Source organism: Saccostrea echinata, unplaced genomic scaffold (genome assembly GCF_033153115.1).
Source record: "Saccostrea echinata isolate AGI-Se365-2 ecotype Australia unplaced genomic scaffold, CSIRO_AGI_Sech_v1 ptg000072l, whole genome shotgun sequence".
Lineage (NCBI taxonomy): Eukaryota > Metazoa > Mollusca > Bivalvia > Ostreida > Ostreidae > Saccostrea > Saccostrea echinata.
The window spans coordinates 2,422,815-2,441,234 of record NW_026889821.1 but is presented as its reverse complement, the minus strand read 5'-3'; the positions used below and the strand labels follow the sequence as shown (position 1 = coordinate 2,441,234).

At 34.4% G+C, this 18,420-nt stretch overlaps 1 protein-coding gene and 1 pseudogene across 1 annotated transcript; one reads left to right on the top strand and one right to left on the bottom strand.

The window, feature by feature from the left end:
- The first annotated feature begins 11,897 nt into the window (after positions 1 to 11,897).
- On the top strand, positions 11,898 to 15,858 carry LOC133176261 (myb/SANT-like DNA-binding domain-containing protein 4). Its single transcript, XM_061311410.1, has 6 exons — positions 11,898 to 12,088; positions 12,426 to 12,493; positions 13,566 to 13,712; positions 14,002 to 14,070; positions 14,456 to 14,524; positions 15,656 to 15,858. Exons 1-6 carry the CDS (start codon positions 11,898 to 11,900, stop codon positions 15,856 to 15,858), a joined length of 747 nt encoding a protein of 248 aa, XP_061167394.1.
- A 407-nt stretch (positions 15,859 to 16,265) lies between these two features.
- LOC133176286 (putative nuclease HARBI1) lies at positions 16,266 to 17,134 on the bottom strand (annotated as a pseudogene).
- Positions 17,135 to 18,420: the final 1,286 nt, after the last annotated feature.

Here is an 18,420-nt window from a genome sequence, read left to right as displayed (position 1 = left end):
GTCGCTCAATGTATACCACGGTTGCATAACTAACTTCTTATATATATATATATATATATATATATATATATATATATATATATATATATATATACACATATGTGTGTGTGTGTGTGTGAGATACCTTAAAACTAATAGCGCTAATATACAATTAAAAGGGTTCCAAGAAGGGTAATAAAAGTAAGCGTACAGTCATTGAAATAAAAGAAAGAAGAGGCCAGAATTGATTACCACTTCAATCTACTGTCACTACTTTGTAGGTAAAATTAAAAAAAAGAAGGTAAAAGTACACAACTTAGGTATTATTAATAAGAATTTCTAACATGATTGTATGATGCAAAAGTAGCAGATTTTGAATATCCATAATTTCCGACAGAGAAATCATTCATAGCAGTTTCCAGATTTTTGTGGTAATTGCCATTTATTATCTCAGATAAGTACCTATTAATAAAAAAAAACAATCGTGGCAAAAATTGAGCACGGATGTAAATCCAGAGACTCGAATTATCAATTCTATTAGAGACTCTGGCAACAAAACGAAGGGATTTTATTTTAGAACAATACTGGACATGCTTTCCAAATCTCCAGTAACATGTATTTGGGAAGAACAAAGAAAATTTGAGCTAATTTAGGAGATCTGAAACATAAGTATAAAGTGTTTTATACGCACGAGCGTTAAGGATAGGAATAAGGGTAGGTCGGGATGGGAATTAAGGGGCTTGGCTCAATGTAATAAAAAAGTGTTCAAATTCATTTCATTTTACTATACCTACGAGGGGTTATCAAAAAGTTCGTGGACTGATAAGATAAAATTTATACTATGTAGTCTGTGCTTACAAAAATCTTAAGGAAAATAGAACAACAAAATGTAAAGAGGTGTTGAAAATTTTAGGTTGATACGTTGATAATTTGCCAAGTTATCATAAAATTAAAAAGACATTATATGATCACACGGTGCTGTCCCCGTTTAGTGTCATGACGTCCGACAACGTCATAGTTTTTCACTGCCCGCTCCCTATACCTCATACACTTATTTTGATGAGACTCTTAGATTTAAGTAAAGACTTAAACACGTCTTGTTTATATGACTTTACAATATCATGAACAGCTGATTTCAATGCATGATGAACGTCATTTTTCAACGTGACAAACTTTGAACACCCTGACTACAAAAAATCGACATTAACTGTGCATCTGTCATCTCTCTTATCTTTTTCGACATTTAAAATCAAGTACTTATTGTTCTGTAGCCCGTTTAAACATTTTCTAGGTCCATGCCAATTTTTCCAGGGGTGAAACTTTATAGAATTTTGGAAAACGAACCCCTTTCCCTCATTTTGGCGTCATTACAACCCCTTCATTTTTTTTTTTTTTTAGATATTTCTTATAAAATGTACGATTAAATTTAATAGAACCTACGGAATTGGGTAAAAAATGACAAATTTTACGGAACAATTGTGTCATACCAGTTGATTGAAATAAGGGGATATTTGGATGACAAATGCTCTTATCAAATGTTTTTTTTTTTCTCAGTTACACTCATAAAGAAAAAAACGTCATCTTCGAGGTTGCGCCGCCTGGACATACCATTGTTTACAAAATCATTGACAATTCAATAAAAAAATAAAACTTATGATTTATAGTTTATTATATAGATAGAAAAGATGATGCTAACTAAATATTTGAAAATTAATGTACCTTAAGAGGTTTTGATTTTATGGTGATAGTCCACATTTTTTATAGACCCACGTATACTTATTTCAATAAACTGGTCGTTAAAAAAAAATCGAAGGGCAATATACTTGCCATAGGCCGATGATTTCAAAAAAGTATTTTAATGAGGGATTCTTCTGATATTTATTGTATTTAACAATTATATTTTCACAGATTGAAGAAGCAAATATCACCAAGAGATAGTATCAATGAGATTAAATTCAACTGATTGATTTTAGGAGCAGGTCAGGTCAAGATCATTTTTTTTTTCATTGTCATTAAGAATTAAAAAGAATATATATACTGTTGATAATCATGTAATCATGTGTAGCATACTTCTATTTCAAAAGATGAAGTGTTTTTCTTTTTGCATAAAAATTCGATACCACCTAGGTCTCTTAAATGATAGAACCAAATTGAGATAAATTATAACGGCTAACTCGAATCCATCTATTTTTCAAAGACTTTTAGGGAATATTAGTTATTTTCATATACTTCGTAAATAAAATTTTCTAATTTTCACATTTGGGGAAACATTGATGTAAAAACGAAAAACACGATACAAAAAATAAAATAAAATAAAAATTGTTTGTTTGCTAAGAGAGAGAAAAAAAGTGGAGCCATTTTGAAAATATTCAACCTGGAATTCCTCTCAACAGCTTTTTTCTGTAATTTTTTTTTTCATGTTTACTTAGATATAAGTATTGTATACCAAAATACTCGTGATGAAAATCCAAGTCAGAATAGTTTTTATGACTGGTTGGCTTCCACTCCTCGACCCCTTTTTTCATCTCGGCATGCTTAAAATTCGGCAATACCCAAAACAACATCACACCGACCTTTTTAATACTATATACGGAGCAGTAGCGACAAGGGATCGATGACAACGGACTTAATTGTCGTATCTTGTCATGACAACGGACATAAATTGAAATATTTATATCAAAATTTTCAGTTTTAATTTGTTCAAGTTTTCTTTCTGTAAATGCTTACAACATGCCTTTTTGCTATCTATACCAATTCGTGTGTCTATTATATTCTATTTACGAAAAATATAACACCTCAGAAGAAAAGTGAATCAAGTTCACGTGTGTTTTCAACAGGGTTTAATATCGCCAAGGCAATTTGCATTGCTCGTTTTTCACAAATGAAATCCATACAACACCAAAAAGGGTGTCAGTCCTGTTCCCCATTATAATTTCAGACATTGTTATAAATAATTTAACGTGAAAAATGAAAAAAAAAATGTTCACAGCCTATTTTTTAAGTCATGACACCGGACGAATAATATCATAACCTCACCTGTATGTTCATGACAACAAACCATTTTCAGTGCTTAAGGCCCTCTCACACCAAGCTGCGTCCCCACGGAGTTATTATTATGGCGTTGTTAAATTTTGAAAATCTCCGTGGAAACGCAGGGAAAATGGACAAATTTCTTTCAAATGTTCACAATATGAAGGATTCACGGCGTCCCTAAGGCGACCGATGCATTTCTACGGCGTTCTCGTGGAGTGCTACTGCATTCCTACGAATGTCTCTTGGCGATTGACTGCGCTTCCGTGGAGTTTTCACCTCGCTTTCACGGCGTTCTCACTGCGCTGGCTGGGTTCACAGTACGTTCACAATGCGTTCTTAACCCATAGATATATACATAGAAGGAGTGTAAGCATCGCCGATCAGTTTCGTTTCACCATGACTAGAAAGAGGATCACGAAATCTAAGAAAAGGACAAAAAATTGCCCTCTGCCCTTGGATTCTATTCCTTCGGCTTTAGATTTAATCCAAACAGCTGCAATTCAAACAACATTAGACCAAAATCCAATGCTGACAGATTTGAATCCAGACTCACTGTCACCACCTCTTTCAGAGCGCGACAAATCGAGCAAGCAGTCCATCAAACCCTTCTTCCTCAGACATTCTTCCAATACAGCCACAGAAAAGATCTAAGACTGACCTTACTGATGACAAGAAGAAGAGAAGGCTTCATGGCTTAAAGTAAAGATATTTTGTACAACAGAAAACTGAATGCCTACAAAGATTTCAAAAAGGAAGACATGCTTTGGGAATCCATGCTTTTCCTCGGTCTTCTCCCGGTACTGGATCGACTAGCGCAATTTGGCAGCCTCCGCCTCAGCAGTGGCCTACAACCGTCCAACAGAACATGTCTGTTTGGGGATCGCAGAATCCTGTTTGGGTTCAAGCACAGATGACTGAGCTACAGTCAACGACAATGGTGACCCAAGGGTCATCTAAAATACTGTAGATTCCTTATTTTACGCGAGTACTTAATATCGCGAAATGGCTCTTTGCTGCCAAATCGCGAGAACAATAATTCGCGAGTGGCCGGTTGATTAAGAGATTTTACATGGATTTCAGCCCCATAAAAATAAAAGCGAGTAATTTTATTTCGCGAGTGGTGCTTCTCGCGTAATTACGCGATAATTAATTCCTCGCGTATATATAGGAATCTACAGTAGCAAAGCATCCCTATTTAATCTGTAATACCCCTCTTGACAGAGTTGCTGGGGCATATGATGAGCGTAGGGATGGAGAAGGGCTGTAAACAATTTACGATTATTCGACACACCAAAAAATGTGAACCGTAACTTTTTATTATCTGTGTTACTATTACTGAAGAAACATCGGAAGTTTGAACTATGTTATTGTTATTTTGTTTGTTTGTTTGAGTTTTTCATCTGAACTGTTTTACATGTATACAGATGGGAGTGGTGACCTTTATTTTCTACGTTTATTGGTAAATAAAGGATGTCAACATTGTTTTTATCTCTTTGCGTATTTAAATGAAATATGGTAAACATAACTCATCATAAAATGCAAATAAAATACTATGAAATTATGAACGTTCACATAAATCATATTTAAGTAATTCATAGCAATTCATAAACACATATACAGACTATATTCTACTGAGTCCCTTGGCGATCACAATGCGCTTTCATTGTGTTCTTGGAGCGTTGCATTGAAACGTCATCAACAAGTCGAAGAAGAAGAAGACGCTGTATATCTTATTCAAAGACGAAGACAGAGGAAGCCCGCAAGACGGAGGGTGGTTTGGATACGACAGTGGCCGGACGTCAACAGAAGCCTGTATTATGGTCATTTCCATCGACTAATGCCTGAGTTACGGAGTGAAGATCCTGCAAGTTTCATGAATTTTCTCCGTTTGCCGCCTACTATGTTTGATGCGCTACTTGCAAGATTGCGGCCATATATTACCAAGCAAAACACTAATTACCGTAAAGCAATCGAACCGGGTTTGAAACTTGCTATGACGTTACGCCACCTAGCCACCGGAGACAGATTTGCAAGCATGAAATTCGACTCTAGAGTATCCCACAACACAATGTCTCTGTGCGTTCGTGAAGTATGCCAGGCCATCATTAATTAGTATAAGGACGGGTGTCCGATTCGTAGATTTTTGACGCGCGCGAGCTGAAGGAGTGTTTAGAGGACAACAGCGTTGGATTTCCTATGGCAGACCCACTTCCGAATGATGACACATTAACACCGTACTTCATTCTGGGTGACGATGCTTTTGGGCTTCGTACATACCTCATGAATCCATATTCGCAGCGCCAAATGACAAAAGAGCAAAGTATTTTTAATCATCGAGTGTCGAGGAGTCGACGCATTGTTGAGAATGCTTTTTTCATCATGGCAGCTCTGGCAGATTCTACAGACAACAATGCAACAAGAACCCGAGACAATCGGTATCATCGTAGAAACATGTATATACGATACGGCGCAAAGGCATGCTCTATTTTATTTAACTGAAACAAGTTATATTTAGAAGGAAACTTTTCCAAAGTTTGCTGGAATACCTGCACAAATATCAACAGCTCAGTTGATTAATTTCTATTTGTAAAGTTTTAAGTTGAAGCAAGGTAAAAATGTTCAGTCCGGTATAAGTTTCCTCAAATTCTGATGAAATGAGAAAATGCTTTGGATTTGTGCAGCAGTTTTACTATTCTATAAAATATCCTTCTTAGTATTTTTATGTAAAAATAAATAGGGTAATCCCTGGCACCGAAGCTGTTTTGTTGATGTGTTTTATTGCCTTCAGTAGGTAAGACCAATGTCGTCATAATATGACCTCACAATGTAAACTGGCTATAACAAATCGTGGTTACTATCAATGCATAAGTATGAAAACTTTCTCTGAATAATAAATATACCTGTTATGCGATTTTATTAGCTCATTTGCATAGAAACGCCTATACCTAGCCTTAACTCACATGCGAACTTGCAATTGTTGTCGGTGTGTTATCGCAGTAAAAAAATAACAGGATGATTTATCTCATTAGAAGCGCCATAAAAGCGAGATAGAAATGCAGTGACGTATCTAAGGAGTCCGTAGAAACGCAGTCTACTATCACTACGTTCATCCTCCGATCATGTGCGTCTTCACAGAGCTCCTATGCGTTATTGGAGATCTCAACGCGCTGCTACGGCGATCATACTACGTATCAGACTGCGCTCACACGGCGCGTACTTTATGTATGCTCGAAGTGCGCTTCGTCCCCTGGCGTTTAAAGAGACTCTACTCAACCCTACCGCGTTCAGTGGAGATCTCGCCGCGTTGTCACGGTGCTGTATGAGACTATACTGTGCTCACCTGGGCGTTTTGCAATTTTTATGGACACCTTGGGATCACCGTGAGGACACAGTCCCGATGTGACAGGGTTTTAACTTTAAAGGTTTCTGACAACTATGGCATGTCAAATGTTGCAATATTCGATCTTTTCCATTTGTATTGTATAATTTTCTATTTGTATTGTATAATTTTCCATTTGTATTGTAAAAGTTTCCATTTGTATTCTATAATTTTTCATTTGTATTCTATAATTTTTCATTTGCATTGTAAAATTTTTATTTGTATTCTATATTTTTCATTTGTATTCAATAATTCTTCATTTGTATTGTATAATTTTTTATTTGTATTGTATAATTTTTTATTTGCATTGCATAATCTTTATTTGTATTGTATAATTTTCAATTTGTATTCTTTAATTTTTCCTTTGTATTGTATAATTTTTATTTGTATTGTATTATTTTCCATTTGTATTGTATAATTTTCCATTTGTATTGTATAATTTCTCATTTGTATTGTAAAATTATAGAATACAAATAGAAATTTATAGAATACAAATGGAAAATTATACAATACAAATGGAAAATTATACAATACAAATGGAAAATTATACAATACAAATAAAAATTATACAATACAAATGAAAAATTATACAACATAAATGAAAAATTATTGAATACAAATGGAAAATTATACAATGCAAATAAAAATTATACAATACAAATGAAAAAATATACAATACAAATGAAATATTATAGAATACAAATAAAAATTTTACAATACAAATGAAAAATTATAGAATACAAATGGAAAATTAAAGAATACAAATAAACATTATACAATACAAATGGAAAATTATAGAATATAAATGGAGAATTATAGAATATAAATGGAAAATTATACAATACAAATGGAAAAGATCGAATATTGCAACGTTTGACATGCCATAGACAACGGTACTGTCTAGGATCTTAGCGTGTTCCTGTCCTTGTCAGTACATAGTTAAAAAGTTGTGTATGGCGTCGCTGTGTTCAAATAGTTACAATAAATATTTGCCGGAAGCCCCATATAAAATTACAATCGGTCGAAGCATATCACAAAAAACGTTAACAGTGTCGCATATTGAAAATAATAAGTGGACTGCACCCACATAATTAATGCAATGCGGAAGCCAAATCATGATAATGTCATGATATCTGTAAAATCAATCCAGCTTATTCTCAACATTTCTTGCATGTCTATACTCATAGATATTTTTTTAAAAAGAAAATAATTTTATTTAATTTAATTTCAGTGGACTTTACCAGAGTAATAATGATACAACCTGTAACTCCATTCGTAAAGGGGGATTCGCATTTTCTCAAATCTTAGTAGGTTCATAAGCTTCAAAAACATGTGGCGAGGTATATTCTAGTTGTTTTCACGATCTCACAATCTTTCTATGAGAACCATGTCTGATTCACTGTTTATGAGCAACTTATTACAGATTAATGTTTTGTTATACATGATTAACTAAGCCTACTTATGGAAAAGGTGAAGATAAAGAATAGTGGTCGATCTCAAAAAATCCATAGCAATACGTAACAAGGGCATAAAACACGGACTCCCGGGAAATTCAAGAGGTTGGATCAGGTGCCTAGGAGGAGTAAGGATCCCCTGTTGATCGGTCACCCCGCCGTGAGCTCTATGCATACACTGTAGATAAGGTTAACGAAACATTCCATAGACAAATTAAATATGCCTAACAAAGGCCTAACAATTGGCATGAAAACGCCAGTCAAAATACGACCCAATGATAGGCTATATCTGCTTACAGGGTCATTATAGCGACCATAAAATTTACGAAAGGCTGACTTCAAACTAGGGCTTTATATAATCTTAATCCATGTAGCATGTTTTAATCCCAATGTAATGATCAGTACATTTTTTTATCTGAATCCAATATTTACTTGTGTTTATCATTTCATAAATGTGAACTTTTTGAAAATTCCTACCACAGAGTCTGACACATCTGTTTCATATTTGGATATTTTATTAGATTGAAATATATAGAAATAACGAACAGTACTCGAGCTCAAAAGTCCATTAAACAATACAAAATAGGATCAGAGCAAACACGGACCTCCAAAACATCAGAGGTGGGATCAGGTGCCATGGAGGAATGAACATCCCCTGCCGACCAGTCACACCCGCCGTGTGCTTCTTGTCATGATCGGAAAATAACATGATCGGCTTCGTCTCGGTCAATATTGATATTTTTCTGGTGAATAACAAACCATATTCACCGCCGAAAGAGTCCATAATTGTTTTATTATATAGTCAGGATTAAGATAAATAAGACATTGAAGGCTGCGTGGCGATTTCATTTTCATTAACGAACTTCTGACGGAGAAGGAAAAAATGTCCAGATTACAATTGTATCTTTTGTGTTTTCCTTCCGCTGTGTGTAAGACATCGAGATGCTGGAAAATAATCATGCGATAGACTTGCCTAACATTTTCCTGCTCAGAATCACAGCTGGACTCCGGCCGTTGCAACCATTGTTTTAAACGCGTTTGTGACGTCACAATGCCGTTGCACGCGCACTGACCCTCCTGTGAATACGGCTTCAAATCCAGTGAATATGTAGTATTATGAACTGTTTGCGTTTGTATAGATTAAATAGGGACTATTTATAGACTATATAATAATGTTCGTTATCTCCACATATTTCATTCCAATACTCGTGTGCTTATGTTAAGGAATGACTTACCTATATATATAAAAATGTCACCTACACTAAATGCTTTCAAGAAACAAGTTAAGTTCATGCAAAACAATATTAAACATTAATAGTTCGTGATACATATCTGTTTGTGTCTAGTCCATTTATGTGTATACATGTATGTGTGCATTCGTAATCTTGATCTTTACTCGATTTGAAAAAAATGTTGCCAAGCCACCAAATACATTTCTGGAATATATTTTAATTTAATTTATTTTTTTTTTTTTTGGGGGGGGGGGGGGGTGATAGTGTATTGGTTAAAAATGTTTAATAGTATTGAGTGCAAAATATTTGTTATTCAGAGATGTCGATTCTTAGGATTATTAAGAGCTGGAATATAATAAATAGTTACATATAATAAATAGTTATATATTATGAAACTTCATAAGGAATTGTCACATATCTGCGGTTTTTTCTTTGATCTTTCTGTTGTGATATATCCCATATCACAAATACCACAATACTTCACACACCCCCTGTGACGGTACATATTGTCGTTCTGTACATATTGTCGTCGGCGACAAAGTGTAACTACCATCACTGCACATATTGTCGTCCATCGTTACATATTGTCGCCGGCGACAATGTTTTTCATAGAATAATTTGGAAAAATCCTTTCAAAATCCTTCTCATGATACTTTTGTGAAAGCTTCATTACATAAACTGTACGTTTAATTTTGTAGGCGTTGGCACGGAAAAAAGATCATTCACTGCTCGATGACCCTGAATGCCGAGTATAGGTCTAAATTTGCAGTCCTCTACTGGCAAGTAGTGGCGTTTCCATATGACTAAAAAATTCTCGAGAGGGACGCTAAAACAACTAACAAACAAAAACAAAATCAGTTCTGTTCAAATCATGTACCCAGGGGGGTACGATGTGGCCATAATGGATGATCAAGAATTTACCTAGGAAATATACAGAAAATCTTTAAAAGTCTTTTCAAGAACCAAAAGCGGATCAAGCACCGTTGCACCGCCCCCACCCCCTTTGATTTTTTTTTTAAATTTAAAATCTTTTTGTTTAACTTGTATAAACCCTCAATTTAGTTCAAAGGTGAAATTTCGTTATTAAATAATTTACTTAACATATAAAGTAACATTCACACACATATGACCTTAGCTTGTAAAAAAAATCTGAACTGCACCCCCCCCCCCCCCCCCGAATCCGGTTTCTGAAATTTCTGGATCAACCACTGAGAACAGCAGAAGGCCCGTGATATAAGTGATGTTTAAATGGAAGCATTTACAGGTAGCGTAGATTCAAGTTTATTCACATCATGACCCACAACTGGCGATCAAATAATTACATAGGAATACGTAGGAAAAATTCTTTTAAAAAATTCTTCCCCAAAACAGCAAAGCATTGGTTAGTCATATTTAAATGGAAGTATTTCCATGCAGTTCTATGCGACATGTACTTATGGACGACAATATGTGCAGTGTGGGTAGGTACACATTGTCGCCGGCGACAATATGAACAAGATGTCAAAATGTACAGTAACAATCAAGCTGCATGAAATAGCATGCAATACACGTTAGTGTGATTTACACACCAATTAAATTCATAAAACTACCAAAAAACAACAAAAAGTCTTTAATAAGCAACAATATCTATGAGACGACACTATGTGCAGTGAGGGTAGGGCACATAATGTCGCCAGGACAATATGTAAATGTGTAACTTTTAAAAAGGCGCATATGTTCCGATGTACCATTGTTGCCGACGATAATATGTACAAAACAACAATATGTACCGTAGCACCCCCTCATGTATTATGTCCGAGACGAGACGAGACACTATCGTGGAGAAAATTGTTATATACAATGTAAGAATGAATTCTTATCCTACTTGATTCAATGCTTCAAAACAAAATGTATTCAAGAAAAAAAAATCAAATAAATCATGTTTATCTAGAGCGTTGCTATGCAGCAAATCATCGAAATGTATTAAGATTTCCAAAGTGATATAATCCAGTTCCATAATTTTCGACGTAAATCGTTTTCCTTCACAATTTGTATAATGACTAAATTCTAACTCCTGACATCAGATATGCTTACATCATAGTGAAGGGGTTTTCCAAAAAACAAATCATCGAAATGTTTTAAAAATTCCAAATTGACACTAAACAATTCCATAATTTCCGATCTGTCCTACAGCAACTTCAAAAATGACTAAATTTTAACTACTGACACACTCGTCATCAGATATGTGACAAGTTGCTTACAATGTAAAATGTACAATGTACATCATAGAAGTCTCGTATTGTTGGATATACAGTTTGATGGGGCGTGGAAATCTCGGGCACCCTCGATTTCCACGCCCGATGAAACTGTATACTAATAATACTCGACATATATATTGTAACCTATACTTATAGATAGTTATTTTACAAAGCACACCGATGTACATGCATTAAAATTTTGTTTTCTTATGCTTTAAATGGCTACAACATTTTTAGTTTTTAAGAAAGCAAACTTGACTCAGAATATGATTATCACGTAAAACTTTAAGAATTCTCAAAAAAAATTCTCAACTCAAGTCTTGAGAATTACTCAGCTAAGAATATTCTTAAATTCACTGCCATAAAACGAGTTGAGAATATTCTCAGCTGAGTAATTCTCAAGACTTGAGTTGAGAATTTTCTCAAGATTTTTTTCTCGCGAGACTGTTTTCGCGGATTTTTTTCGCTGATTGAAGCGGCCCAGAGGAGCTCTTTTTTGTCTAAAGGTAAGAAACCACATTGGTTACACGTAAATAACACGTATCGTCACTTATATCGTCTGCTTTTGGGGGTAAAATCTATCATGGAAGAGAGTCAACGTAATCAAAAGAAACGCTCACAAAATTGGGGAGATGACGAAGAAGTTACTCTTATCGAGGAAGTGAAATTAAGATCAGATGCCTTGTTCGGGTTGATGAGAGGGAGCGGGGCAAAAGGGAAATTAAAAGAAATCCGTGAAAAGGAGTGGCAAATGATTGCTGATAAACTAAATTCGTTAGTATAGACCTAATATATGTTTCTGAAATTCAAATGTAACATTGTACTCGAACAGATACCATATTGGAAGTACACTTACGTGCATGTTACCAGTATGTGTGCCTCTCCTCAACATTACGTGTATACTATATCATATACACAAGTTTAAGTATACATGTACATAAAACAGATATATGCTACAACAGTAAACATCCTGTTGTTTTATAAAATGGGTAATAAACTGAATAAAACACAACGAACGCACATAAAATTACCGTGATTTTTTTTTAATGGTACATATTATGTTTAAGCATGGAGTGGATCACTAATCAATATTCTTTATGTAATATTGTAGACAGTTTGATTCAAAAAGAAGAAGCTGGGAGGAAGTGAAGAAAAAGTACTATAATTTGAAATCTAGAAGTAAGTACATGTATGCATAAAGCCATTGAAGAAGGGGGGGGGTACTTAGATTAATTTTTTTTTTTAATTTTTCATTTCCATGGGCAAGCAGTTTTCTATTTACATAAATAATAATTCACTGGAATAATTATTGAATATGTGGTTGGGGATAGGATCAAGGGTCCTCTGCCTAGAGATATAAATCTGTGTATCATATTAGCCCAGCCCTGAGGCCTTTCTTAAAACAAATTATGTTGAAGACTAATTTACAATGTATAATATTCCATGCAATGAAATTAAGAAACAGCAACTACCTAACATTTTGAACTATACTGAATTTATTAATCTCTTCACAATTTTACAATTGTATTCAGAGATATACATTAGTTTTTTATTAATGTATATCTCTGAATACAATTGTAAAATTGTGAAGAGATTAATAAATTAACAATGGTGGCAAATAAGGCCTAGATAAATAAATTGTGTGTTTCTGGTTCCCCGACCGACCCTAAAACATATGAGCCGACCCTGAAAAATTTATCCACGAATATCTCTCTGGAAGTAAACAAATCTGGTGTCACTATTAGAAATCCTAATCTCGATCACTTCCATGTTTGAGAAAATGCATATCCTATACACAAATGATCGGAAAGGTTTTGACAGGGATTTCCCTTTTGAATTTTAAACAATAAAATGTTAAAATAAAATAAAATGTTTTCCCTACCTACCTACCCTATTTTTTTCTCAGGTTGGAATAGGAAACACACTATTTATTTATCTTGGCCTAAGACAAATGTTTTATAGCACGCGGGAGTGTGAGGATAGACAAATAATACAATTATACATATAATATGTATATATATTGACACAATTCAGTGAAAAATGAATGAATTCCAACAAAATTGTAATGGTATTAACAACTTGATAATATATTTAAAAATTGATTTTAGAAATATTTTAGAAATATTTCTATTTTATACTGTGATTAAATGAATGCATGATATATATTTGAAAATGCATAATAATTATAATATTTGATGATTTATTTTTTAGAATCTTTTTTTCTTTTCTAAGTTATATCTTTTAATTAAAGGCAAAGAAAAGCTTGATGGGTTAAAGCACCCCAAAACTGGTGGTGGCCCCCCTCTTCCACCACTTACACAGGGAGAGGAAACATTTCTCCGCCTTGCAGATGGAGAGCCAAATCTTTGTGGTGTACCAGGAGGGATTGATACAGATGGTATGGTTAACAAGTTAGTTATGCATGGGAATGAAACATCACATTGAATCTTTGGAAGAGAAAGAAATAAAAGGCAGTAAAAGTTATGGTGTAAATCATCAAGTTGAATAAACAACTTAAGTGTTATTTATAATAATTTCAATCTCAAACATCAGTTTATTTTTTGAAATTACAGGAATTAGGATTATTTAATATCTTGGTATTTAGCTATATAGTGATTTGTTTCTTATAGATTTAAAGAGTATCGTAAATGAAGTTAATTATCTCAGACATATCTTTAATTTTATAGCACCACATACTTCAGAATTGTTGGCAGATATGGCAGATACTGAATCAACAGCTGACAATTCCCAACAAGGTAAATAATGCTGCAATATTTCATAATTACTGAAGTACATATTCTGTTGTGTCTATAAAATCATTAAAATTTATAGAAAAACTTCAAGAATAACTTCAATTAATAGTAAGAGATGAACTAACTTATTGTTGCTTATATATATATATAAATGCACTTTTGATGTATTTTGTATCATTGGATTCATTTATTATTACATAATCCAGAGAAGACTGAATCAAAAAATCATAGGAATAATTGCTTTTAACTAATATTTTGTTTGATTGATTATCAAAATCATAATTGAATACCTATAATTGGGGATCATTTCGATTAGATAATTGATTTAATTGATTAATTGGTACATCACTAATTGCTGTAGCTACAATTAGTATTTCTTTTATTTTAGTTAAAAGTACATTGACTGAAAACCCATGTACATCAAAATCTCTGGAATTCAGCTCCAGTTCTTTGCAAGGTAAAACGAGTATTACATATGTGACATATGGCAAAGTATGTGCATAGTCTTTGCAATCCCAAGTAAACTTGACACCAAGTACTGTTAGTTGGAATTCAAATTTATTTAAATGAAGGGCCAGATTCTTTTAAAGTTTGTAGGGGAGATGATTAAACAAGAGGCCCATGGGCTACAACACTCCCATGAGTCACCTTTGCCCTGCTGTTCTTTGGAAGAAAATGTTTTAAAAGATTATTCCTTATTCCCTTGAAAACCAAATGGAACAAAAACATGAGGTGAAAGATGTGGCCCATGGCTACTGGATTATTGGTTTCTTTTTTATGCCCACATGAATCAAGATTGAGAGATTCGGGGGGCATATACTGAGTATCTTTTCGTCTGTCGGTTTGCTTGTCCACAAAAACTTTAGACTTGGCCATAACTTTTAAATGAATGATGTTAAGGCTTTCATATTTCACATGTATTCCTTGTGACAAGACCTACATTTTTGACCTCACAAGACATGACCTTGACCCCGGATTTTTACCTACTTTTGAAAATCTTTATCCTTGGCCATAAGCTGCCATAAAGGAGGCATTAATGTGTAACAGGGTTTTCACATAAATGAGGAAAACTCTGGTTGTTGTGTTTATAGGGTTTTTGTTTGTATCAATTTTGTTTCCACAGTGATAACCTTCAATTCATAAAAAAGAAAAATTAAAGTCATTAAGCGTTAATTTAAAAAAAAATTGCAATACATTTTTATAATGCTTTTCTTTTTTCATTCAGGAAGACAAAAAAAAATCATCACAAAATAAAGAAGAGAGGTCTGTATATTTTTTTTTTTAATTTTATGTCAAATACTTCTCCACATACATATGTACTACACCAAATAATTAAGATAATCTCTCTCTCTCTCTCTCTTGCAACACAAATATGACCAATGGAACCTAATTAATATGTTGATTAATACACCTCCACTTATTTTTCTTTTTAACATAAAAAGTTTTATAAGTTTTCTTAACTAAATTAAGCAAAGAAGAAAATATGAAACAACAATCTCATCCAATGGATTAGCACAGACATGTATGTAGTACTACTAACTGTGTATTTATATGCATTTCTGATAATTAATTCTTTTAATGTCTTCAGGTAATGAATCCAGAAAAAGGAAGATTGATGAATTAGAAGAGACAAACTTAATTTTGGATAATAAAAGATTAGAAGAGGAAATTCTTAAAATTAAAGAAGAAAGGGAGGTTCTTGCATTGAAAAAAGACATTTTAGTATTGAAAAAACAGAAACTTGTTTTAGATATTCAGACCTCCTATCCTTGTTTTCTTGATGAAATGTAAATTTAAAATATGATTATCATGTATATTTAGTCAGCTTCTATAGTATTTGAAAAAAATGCATGAGTACATGTACTATCATTGTGAGAAATGTAGACAAAATTAAATTTTGATTTTAAGTGACATCTTTATCATGCATCAAGTTTTAATTGTTTTGATCTATGGGGTTAGTGGTTTTAATACATGTACATGTATTTTAGATAACATTTAAAGAACCCTTGTGTGATGTGTGATAGATGTGTCATGATAGATGTGTCAAGACATAGAGAGAGAGGTGGTGGTGGTGGTGATGGGGAGATGTGTGTTAATTATTACTGGTGCACATGCCCGAGACGAAAGCTGTTGAGTCACGAAAAATTTTTGCTCTTAGTGAAAAGGAAAATTTGTTAGTTTTCCTCAAAATGTCTTTCTTAAAAGAAACCATTGGTGATGGCAATCCGTTTGGAAATACCCTCATTTCTTGCAGGGGGAACAGGGCCATTGGCATTCACAATTTGCTGCAGACAGTTTCTAATGTTAATATCCCTGCAATCACTGGACACTATGGTGTCTCCCCTTTCTATCCCAATGTTATGCAGGATACTGCATGCAGTTATGTATACAACTGCTTGCTCTGGTGTAGATCTTATTCCAAAGTGAAGAGCTTGAAACTTTCTCTTAAGGATCCCAAATGTTTGTTCAATGAGAACACGGGTTCAGCAGAGACTTTCATTGAACCTTTCTTCAGCAGGTGCCTGTGTGGTCAATTATGGGGTCATCAAGTGCTTTGATAGAGGGTAGCCAGAATCTCCTAAAAGAAGACCATCATGGGCTCCTACAAAAAAGTTAGCAAATTTGACAGGACTTATTGCAATCTAGTCATATGCATAGTCTTGTTTTTTGTTTTTTGTTTTTTTTTTTTTTTTTTTTTTTTACCAGGTTACCCTTTAATATAAAATTGTATAAAAGGACAGATTTAGGAGGGGGAGTACCACCCCCCCCCCCCCCACAAATAAAAATTGATTCCCCAGAGTTGGAATGTTTTAGACAAGCAGAACTTAACTTTATCTATTTAATAACTGTTCAGAAAATTCTAAAGGGGCCATATCCCTCCCCAATCACTCCCCTGGATAAATTCACTAGTGGTATAGGGATGGTTAATTGATTTAGTATGTATGTTTCACATACCATTTTCAAACATTTGGAATAAAGTTGAATTTTTCCATATCCTGGAGTCATGAGTACTCCCAGGCCATCTGGCGCACAAAGATGTTATTCTAAAATTAGGATCACAAACCATCTGAAAAGGATTTAAAAAAAAAAAAATATTTATATTGCTTACAAATGCCAGTGGAAATTAAACTTTATGTGCATTATAATACAGAACATGCGCATGCGTGGGTAGACATGGACGTGTATTTTTTAGCTGTGATATTTTGTGAGTAATCTGTTATATATCTGTTATAAATTTAAAAGAATAACCTTGGAAAATCAGGTATGTTTAGATATCTCGATATCCTTATATTGCATTGATGCCTAAAACGGACAAAACCGAGGGGAAGCGGCGACTGTCTTCTGACGGGAATACCCCAAAGCCATCAACAAAAACTGTAAAAATGGCGGATAATGAGATTGTTAAGACCGGATTGGACAGTGGTTCAGATTATGGTATGGTGGACAAGATTACAGTGATTGCGGAGGCCGTCCAGAAACATTCCCTGCAATCCATGGTAGAAAGTAAATTAGACAAGTTCAAGAATGATTTTATAGCAAGTGGACGAGAAGTTTAAGGCCATGAAGTCGGCCATCGACCTTGAACTTGCTGTCCATAAGGCCGACATAGATAAACTGGCACAAACAATAGACTCTATTGTTAAGCGTCTCGAAAGGCTTGAAAACAGAGAGCGAGTTCAGGATATAGACCGATCACGATCTATGAAGTCGGCCATCGACCTTGAACTTGCTGTCCATAAGGCCGACATAGATAAACTGGCACAAACAATAGACTCTATTGTTAAGCGTCTCGAAAGGCTTGAAAACAGAGAGCGAGTTCAGGATATAGACCGATCACGATCTACTTATGTCAGTGAGGACGTGTTGTCTCAGATCCAGAGCTTAGAAAAAACACAGAAAGACATTGAAAAAACAATGACTGATTTACAGTGTCGTAGTATGCGCGACAATCTCCTGTTTTTTGGCCTGGCAGAATACAGAGGTAACAGAAAAGAGGATTGCGTGGGTCTCATAGATGACTTTTGTGATGACCTCTTTCGGCTCCGTAATGTAAAGCAGGATATCGAAAGAGCTCATAGGGTAGGAAGAAGGAGGGATGGAGAATGCAGACCAGTGGTAGTGAAATTTTCATCGTTAAGGGTGAGAGAGAAAGTCCGCGCGAACGCCAGCAGGCTAGTGGACACGAGATATGCAATTTCGGAGCAATTTCCAAGATCAATACAGGAGCAAAGAAAACAACTTTACCCAATTCTAAAAGAAGCAAGAAGAAGTGGTAAAAGGGCAACAGTGGTTGTTAACAGACTTTATATTGAAGGTGAGGAGTACAGAGGACCGGAAACACAGGAAACTATG

Excerpts from the sequence above, each read along its gene's own strand:
- LOC133176261 (XM_061311410.1), top strand. The coding sequence starts at position 11,898 with ATGGAAGAGAGTCAACGTAATCAAAAGAAACGCTCACAAAATTGGGGA. Across the intron at positions 12,089-12,425 it reads ATTGCTGATAAACTAAATTC|ACAGTTTGATTCAAAAAGAA; the intron begins GTTAGTATAGAC and ends GTAATATTGTAG. Across the intron at positions 13,713-14,001 it reads AGGAGGGATTGATACAGATG|CACCACATACTTCAGAATTG; the intron begins GTATGGTTAACA and ends TTAATTTTATAG.